Below are 9,344 nucleotides of genomic sequence, written 5' to 3' on the forward strand. Positions count from 1 at the left end.
AATGGATTCATTATGCATTGGCAGAAACAATTGAATTTGAAGTGAAGATGAAGTAAATGCTTTGCAATTTCATTGACCTAATCCACCAAATACCGTAAATGCTTGAATACAGATAAGCAGGAAATGTTTTCTACTTCACAAAGATTCTTATAAAATTCTTTAAAAATGTCTCTATTTACTTTTTTTTTCTTATGAATTTACGACTCATTGAACTTATCACGTTTGTCTAGTAAAAAGCTAAACAACAGTTTTGTCCACGCCGCCAAAACAAAAAAAAAAGAGTTAACAGTACGTAAAGTAATGTTTAATGAAAAACAAATCGCGGCCTTGTGATACTTACCACCCACCCACCACTTGCATTAAAAATAGGCGTCAACTTTTTAGCATAATCTATTGCCAGAATCTATAGGGAACACAACTTTTAACTTTAATTACTCCTCTTATAACACTATTCTAATATATGTAGCAACAATTTAACAAAGACATAAGACCTAATGTTAGGACACGATGTACTTAACGGTAAAAAAACGATTTGGTTTAAAGCGTGTGAAGAGAAAGGTTGCAAATTTTAGTGCACGAGTCTACTTTCTATGATCGAAGTTTTTTTTTTTATCGAAAAAACGTAAGCATTGTACGATCGTTGCGATCATTACAACTACATAAGGCCATAGAAGGCTCGAACATTTGTTCCAGATTCCAGTCAAGAGCCCGCCTGAGTCACGAGCCGACGAACATAAAGGTAGTGATGTGCCTTTTAAAACATATTGTTCTCGCTGGTGCGGTGAAGGAAAATGACCGGGATCCGTTGCAAGCTGCAAAAGAAACTATTTTGTCAGAGTTATACGTTAGATTTGCCATGGGATCAGATGTATTATTCCTTTAACCGAAGCGAATAGATGCATTCCGTCTCTGCATTTTACTTTGTGCCGAGAAATTCGAAACATTCGGACCTGTTCTCGGACATAGACACAGCCTTGAGACAACTGGAAGGAGGGAAATTTTCCCAACATTTTCATCCGCAAATTACGATTTTTATCAGATGGCAATCCGATAATGACACAAACACTTACACGACTACCTTCAGCTTTATGTAAAGATTATGAAAATACTTACATCGTCAGTTAATAAAACTCGTTTCGGCCCTTAGCCTGGCGGACGTTCAATATGTCCGCTCTCAATCAGTAAGAACCACTCTCTTGCCATCACCTTTAAAATGCATGTATGCATAAAATTTTGGCAATGGGTCAATGTAGAGGTAACAGTACTCTATGTCTTTTAACCTATTTTTTTTAATACGGTTTATAAGATTAACTGAAAGATTGTAGCTTCGTTTTCGTTAAAACTTATTAAAATTTTATAGAATAGATAAGATATACATATACATTCCTAGAAGAGACGAAGAATTTTGACATCCTGAGATGGATGGAAATGCTTTTTTCCGTTAAATGCCTTTGCATTTCCCCTTTGCCATCCTATGAAGATCTTTCGCTTCAGATGATACAAACCTTCTTCTTATTATTTTTATGTTAAATTTCACATTTATAGCAAACTTTTTACATCTTTGGTGAAGGAATACTTTATATAAATTCAAAATTACAATGGCAAGCCGCATCCCTCTTATAGATGGTAAAGATCTAAGAAATTATCCTGATAGATTCCCAGAACTCGATTCAAAGCGAATAAATCTGTTATGCTGATTTTAATTTACCGTAACACAATCTCTGTGGGATATTCAGTTAATGCTATTGATTCTGTTGCCGCACTCCTCAAACCGTTCAAATTGGTTGTAGGCGCCAGACAATCCGCCGTCGTTGTTGCTCCGAGTAATTTCAAATCGCCTTTGGCAATGTTAATGTATTTCCGCGTACGTCGCGTTTTCTCTCTCCCTGTTATTTGACCATTAAGAGCATTATTACTATTTGCTGAACAACAGCACAATATTTCGTGAAATTCTTTACGGAAATTGTCATTCAGCCATCCGTAGAGCAGCGGGTTCGAGCAGGCCGAGCTCATACCACACATATGACAGAACGCATATAAAACCAAAACATCGTTCGACGTGCCCTTCATGTCCACATACAAATTGAAAAAATTTAATGGCAGCCAGGACACCCCGAAGATAATTGCGATACTTATAAGCAAGCAATTTGTTCGCTTCATCCGGCGTCCTCGTTCAGTGTTGCGTTGTTGCGATGCTTGTATTGTGGTCACTACTGCAATTTGATTTTTTAATTTAAAATAGATGCCGAGATAAGCACACGATACAATAACTATGGGCACCAAATACTGAACACATAGCGAAAATATTGAATAGTAAAAGGCTCCATGATCGACCGGCCAATCTTCAATGCAAAACGATATGGCATTTATGCCAAATTTATGCAGGAAGGGCGGCATATCCTCATGTACTAGACGTTTAAAAATGAACATAGGCGAGGCCAAGAGTAAAGCCAGCAACCAAATACCCAGCAGTGTGAAAACGGCTCCCACAAATTGTAGACTATCGTGTGTCGGATATACAATCAACTAAAAATTTCAAACAAAAATACCTTTAATCATATCAAAGAAACAAACACATGTCATGTACAAATACATTTGTGAAATAAACTCCGCAACTACCCACCTGATAACGGTCGAATGCGATTGCGGTTATTGATATGGTCGATACAAATATGCTTAAGGCCTGCAACATGCCAATCATTTTACAGAGTATAGCCCAGGAGCCAAAAGGCCAAAACTTCGTGACGATTTCTATCAAAGTTAGAGGCATAGTTACCAAACACAGCAACAAATCTGCAATGCATTAAGAAATACTTATGTAGAATAATGCGTAAAGTAAGCGCACTCAAGAGCGAAGTACGTCAGTTGATTGACGACGATAACATACCGGAAACAGCCAGATTTAAAATGAACAAATTACGCGCTGTTCTCATAGCGGGTTTACGTATTACGGCCATCACCACCAATATATTACCCAGAGCTCCAAATATAATTAAAATACCGTAGAGTACAATTAATATATGATACCATGGGGCATCTATTCTGCGATTACGTGAAAATCGCTCAATCAACACCGGATCGATAACCAAAGCGGAATTATTATTGACGGTCGTGTTTGCAATACGGTGCCCCATCGTTGCTTGCCATGTGTAATCTAGGTTATCTAAAACGATTTCCGTGCCCTCCATCGAACTACCATTGCGACTTGCGACTGACAGTAAATTAATAAATTTGTTATTATTATTCTCTGCTAAAATTGCTTTTGTAGTCATAATCTGCCAGTTTTTCTATTAAAACGCGTACGTTGTACTTTATATCGATAGCCTGTAATACATAATAGACAAAATCAAAAATAGAAAAAAAATGCATTTAGAAGAAGATAAAAAAAAACAACGCATTACAATCTAAAGAATTGAACAGGTGCGAAAGTCATAATATAAACTCTTACCATAACCTAAAAGCCTGTACGTAGGAATGTTTAATTAAATTTTCAAATTAGAAAAAAAAAAAAAAATAATCTACTGGCCATTAGCCATCACTTCACAATACAGTTGTGACACTCTGTTATGCCCTCGTGATCTTTCCCGCGTTCGGACAACGGGAATATTAAAAAAACTTTTATCGTAAGAAATTTTATCATAAGTCTGGTGTATCCACCACCTCAGACTAACATGTAAAGGTTGTATTTGTAATTAACAAATCCACAATTAGTAGACTAATGTGTTGGTCGGTTGGAATTTTTTCACACTCAGTCGCTAGTGAATGTGTGTACCGATATTATAGGTTATTAGCTAGAATTTTTTGACAAATGGATCCGGACTTCCGAGCAGACTCAATTAACCCTAAATTTGCCCGTTTAAAACATTGCACTGTACACTCAAATCTTGTGCTTAGCAATTGCAAAAATTGCTTAGAATATTTAACTCCTTTGAAGACGGGCTGAACTACAAATACCGTAACGGGCTGGAAAATTGACTGAAAGTATTGCTACTATTCAATCATCTAAATTCGGCATTGACCTTGAACAATTATATACAAAAGTTTGCATTTAACATACATTTTTTAATAGAACCTTCTTCCAAAAGCCGCTAAGGATTGTCGTTAATATACCAATTAAATGCTCCGGCTTTAATGTCGAACGCAATCAACCGTCTGAGATGAGCGCTAACCGAGATTTGCATTAAAGATGCTTTAAGTTAAAGTTTCTTCTCTAAGCAGATAATTTTATTTTTGCGTGTTGCAATCTTTGAATTTCCAATACTTCTTCCGTAAGACTACTGGATCTTTACAGCATTGCTACAGAAGTAAAATAATACCTTCTCTCTGGAAGGCAAAGTACGAAATAGTCTTTCAAATTGTGTCTTTTCATCATATTCGTTCATTTAATCTGCATTCTTACACTTTTCTTATTTACGTCATAACGCATTAAGATTTCATTACTTCTCCTCACGGCCTTAACACAAATTTACATATTTTGCCGTAAGGTCGCGCGCCATATATAAAAAAAAAAGTGTTAAAAATGCTTGTGAGGCGAAATGGAAAGTATGGGCGATGGTAGGAAACACTCACTTGCTTGAATCTAGCGGCACCTCACTAACTCCACATGTGGCCCGAACCCCTTATTAAAAGGAAAATATTAAAAATACCCAAGCATTGTGGCCAATGTGTGATTTGATGCCTATGGCCATAGGTGAAACAAGGCAATCGATTTATGAAGTAAAGAAAATGTAAAAAAACAACGAATTTTTTGGATTGTTTTAAATATTTGTCCAGTTTATTACATTAAATTTGTTAACACATTTTCCCTTTTTTTTTAAAAAAAAGTTTTGTGAGATAAAAATCCATGCTTTGGCAAACGTCGGAAGCCATTTATTTGTCTTATTCCATATTTCTATTTTATTTTTACTTTCATTTCCATTTATTTATATATTTTTTCTCGTTTTGTTTTATTTTAGCATTGCATTAAACTTTGTGGAAATCATTTATATTTCGAGGAAAACTCATTGGATTTACATGAACTCTTCTTCTTCACTAAAGTTATGTTTAAAATACCAAATAAGGTTTTCCTCCATTTTGTGTAAAGCATTTTAATAAGTGCTGTCGTTGCTACGCAAGATCGGCTCTGCTTCATTTTCCTCTTTCGCCCCTTGGCCTTTCGGCTCGAAACTCTTAACATCTAAAAGGACTTTACTTTACTCTAATACCCAGTAGAATTTTTAATAATTTAATTTCAATGTTGTCGCTGTATAATTTGTGGCAATCTATTGTCAATTTGATCCTTTTAAGTTTCATTCAATTCATTTAAAGGGTTATTTAGGTTACCATCGTTTCGAGTGGCACGCGCAAGGCATTTGCCAACTCAAGTCAACCAAAGTGCAACCTTTTCTAAATTGGACCGTTTCATAGTTTATTGAAGTGATGGTAGACGTTTTATTTGCATAGATTGGAAGCAAAGGAACTTAAGCGATCAGGACAACTTATACATATTGCCTCCAAGCATAGCATAGAATTTTGTGATAGTCATCATGTTAATGTTTCGGTACATTTTTGTCTTGTTCTATTATTTGATGAAAGGAAGAGTTTAGTTTAAAAAAACATTCCCTCATTTGTGGTAATTAAAAGTACAAAAGTCCTCCAAGTTCTGCGATAAGCATTTCTACTCGTTGCAAACATTTGATTTGAAATAACGAGCATACATACTACATGCAGACGGCAAGCCCTGTAACTGAGCCCTAATAAGCCTTGACGCTAACAGAAGAAACTTCTGAAAATAGCTTCTCTCACTTAGCTCCTGCATATCCTATATTATTTTTATTTCCTCCAATCACTGAAAGTAAATGATATGCTTGTTGTCTCATTTCCCAAGAACGTGGACCATTAAACACATTATTTTTATCTTTGGCATTAATTGAAATATGATCACCGGTTTCTTCATCTGTCCATATCTACTAAATATTCTTCAGAAACGTGAAAGATGAAAGTTGGAGGAGGAAAATTCACTGTACTAAGCTTAAAAATGATGTTTAATGTGTGCAAGAACATATAGGATATTTTTGAAACCTTTTCGAGTACTAGATCTATGGTGTAGTGGATAGTATAGTGTAGTTGCGAAAATTCCTCATGACTTTTTACTGCTAACGTAAAATAAAATTGTAACCCTGAAGCTTTTTGTTGCTTCATTTTTTATTGTTTACCACATGTCGTATTAGAGTAACGACCTCGAATGTGAAACTTTTTATTTTTTCGATTTATTTACATGAGTATTAGGGTATGTAAGCAAAGAAGTACCCAGCTGTGCGGATAGCGAAGTATGAAAATATATTAGTTTTGTCCTTTTATCCGCAACAGCGAAAATAGAGTACATTTCTGCCGCCTTTGAAACTCTGAATGTACACAAAAACTGAACTTACATTAAGAATGCGTTAATTGCCACCGGTCCCCAGCGAACACGAAAAATACTTAAAAAAGACTAAAAAATGCAACAACATTTGGTAGATAAATGTTTTTATAAAATTTGACGGAAATATGCACCCAAGCATATATTTCCGGGCTCATAGATAAACGGTGTTTAACGGGATCTGCTCTTTAAAGCTTAAAAGCTTAGAGTCAGTTCTCGCTATTCATTAAAGCGAGAAAACAAAACAAACAGAATTTTTAATGGAGTATTTTGTAAAAGATATTTCTTTAAAAATTTGTATGAAAAATGGAAATGGCCAATGTTTTTAAATCGATGAAGGATTGAAATATTGAATGCGAAAATTTTAAAGAGTCCTTCTTTCTCCATTCTAACAAAACATTTTATTGTTGTAATTTCTACAAAAGAAATGCAAAAAAAAACACCTCCGCGTTGTAAGCAAATTTCTGATCATCAATTATTTATCAATCAAACGAAGGCACCTATAGTGTCGAAAGCATTTAGAAGTTTTCTTTTATTATATCAAGTGACATTTAATTTAAAAAATAATTTTTTTAAAACTAGTTTTCTCTACAGAGCAAATCTTGTCGTTACTTTCATTTGCATTTATTAGCATTGGTTAGCAGTTTTACTAAGGCCCAAGCAAAGAAATCTGTGTTCAGGTTGGCCCTTCTTCATCCGTCCCAGCGAATGTTAATTTGATGAATAATAGACCAAGAAGAAGAAGTGTTTATTAGGAAAATTGAAAGTCAGGTTCAATGAAAAGAAAGTCGTAACAGAATGTTTTATAATAAGAAGTTGTTCTGTTAAAAGAAAAGAAAAAAAGAGAGAGTAACATAACAAAGTTTATATTCCTGCTCTTCACATTCTTATTTGTTATAAATTTTACGCAGGTAATAAATGAATAAGATTTATTTATATTAGGTTTATGGCCTTTTTACATATTAAAAATCCGTCTATTTAACAAGCCAATTTCCTGACTCGTCACTTGCGCTGAAATGAAAGTAGGCTGCCGAATTTTGGCAAACGCATTCCTTGCTCTGTTAAGAATATGAGGTTAAATAATGTGGATGACCTTTTCACGTAGGCGCCCGCAATGCAAAAAAAAGGTAAAACAACCTCAGAAAATAACGCGAATTTTTTCAAATTTTTGTCTATAATTAGCGATTCCGTGAGCATATTTCTGAAAAATTGCTATCCAAATGTTCGCCCGAACAATCTGCATATTGGGTGCAAAAATTGTCCCAATCGGCTCATTAATACATCCGCAAATAAAGAAAATACTTTAATTCAAAGTTATTTTCTAGTTATCTCCTTTTCATTCTAACGCACACTAACATTTCACTCTCATCGTATGCATACGTTTGCATACAAAAATTCTTCTTCTTCTTCTTTATTTGTTTTGCTATATTACGCGCAACTAATAAATATGCTCTTTGTGCATACTTGTGCATGTTTTTTTTACTTTTGCTTATTTAGAATATAAATGCCAGAATAATTCTTAATTGAATTATGAAGTTATAAATATAAATATGTGCAAATCTGTCCATCTTATTAAAGTTTCAATTGTAATGATTTTCATTGTGTTTGAAGTGGTTTAGTTTTCGGCTTTCGTAGTGAGTCTTCGGTTTTTCGGTTTTTTCATTTAGGATGTGTGAGTGGCAGAATAATTATAAATTGAGTTGTTTTTAAAGTGCACATATAGAGGGCACTTTTAAATTGCTCATCTTTATGACTGTGATCGAAGTGAGTTTTTATTTATCGTTTTTGGTTTCGGTTTATTTATTTAATTGTACTTTAAATGCAAGCATATACGTAAATAGCAGAAATCGTGCGGAGAGCAACACAAATCTAAATCAAATTTTAAATTGTTCTTGTCATCAAATATTATAGTGAGTGATAAGTAGAATATGAGGACATATTTTACATATTATTTATCTCATCTTCGAGTTTGCTACTCATTGGGGCAACACACGCACACATTACTCCCATGTATAAGAATATTGTGTGAGTATTTCATCTCTTAAATTAACCTTAAAGTAAAAGATTGGAATTGAGAACAAGTTGTTGAAAATATACGAAATGCATCAGTGGCATACTTAAACTATTTCTATATAGAACACCAATGTATTCGTAATAACGAAATAAGCAAACAGATGAAGTTACCTCGAAGGAAAAGTAAACATATTACATATGTATATATTTTCATTTTAATATTCTTCGTATCCGAAATTCTCTTTAAGCAGCTTGCAGTGTATTTTTGTAAATTTGCTTCTTACAGGAAGACTTTATTTTACTTTCTCTTCGCTTTTAAAGAATTTCCAATACTTTTTACATATACTGGATCCATTCTCATAGAAAGAATTTCCAATTTTTCAACATTTCTATCATCTTACATTTAGTCTAGAGGGACATTGAGGGCGCCCAGTAGCAACTAACGATAAGAAAAAATTGTTATTTGTTTATAGCTTGGACAAGTAACCTTCATAAGCATTTGCTTTCAACACGCATAACCGTCAGAAGAGAATATTTTTTATGCTTCTTTTTTATGAATTCAAGCAGACAAAGCGAAGAACACAAAAAACAACTTGTTCTTAGTCCAATCTTTAATTTGATCTACATGAAAAATAGGAAAGAGGAAGTCGCTAACAATATCAATTTCCCATTACGTATAGGGAATATTTCATTTTTTATTTTGCTTGCTTTGCAGATACATCGCTTTTACAATTCTGATGCACACTTGCTTGGGGAATGTGTGCATAATAGTGCATGAATGAATAAATAAATAAATGGATCCATTTTTCAAGGAATATTTATTTTGTTCAGCGACCTCTATCCGTTTACTAAAATATTCGTATCCCTTTGTATCCTTTTGGAACATGAATGCTTGCATTTAAACTCAAGTTGAATAATAATAAAATAAACGCAA

General features: G+C 34.1%; 1 protein-coding gene across 1 annotated transcript in view; it reads right to left on the bottom strand.

Moving 5' to 3' along the window:
- Positions 1-1,448: 1,448 nt before the first annotated feature.
- LOC119634640 (neuropeptide F receptor) overlaps positions 1,449-9,344 on the bottom strand; it is a 16,314-nt gene continuing 8,418 nt past the window's right edge. Inside the window, exons 2-4 of the mRNA XM_038028903.1 lie at positions 2,888-3,324; positions 2,624-2,793; positions 1,449-2,526 (exon numbers count right to left, since the gene is read on the bottom strand). Coding sequence (XP_037884831.1) covers positions 1,705-2,526; positions 2,624-2,793; positions 2,888-3,272 — 1,377 coding nt within the window. The 5' untranslated portion in view covers positions 3,273-3,324 and the 3' untranslated portion in view covers positions 1,449-1,704. The remainder of the gene's footprint in view (positions 2,527-2,623; positions 2,794-2,887; positions 3,325-9,344) is intronic.

The sequence above is a fragment of the Glossina fuscipes genome, unplaced genomic scaffold (genome assembly GCF_014805625.2).
Source record: "Glossina fuscipes isolate IAEA_lab_2018 unplaced genomic scaffold, Yale_Gfus_2 3, whole genome shotgun sequence".
NCBI lineage: Eukaryota > Metazoa > Arthropoda > Insecta > Diptera > Glossinidae > Glossina > Glossina fuscipes.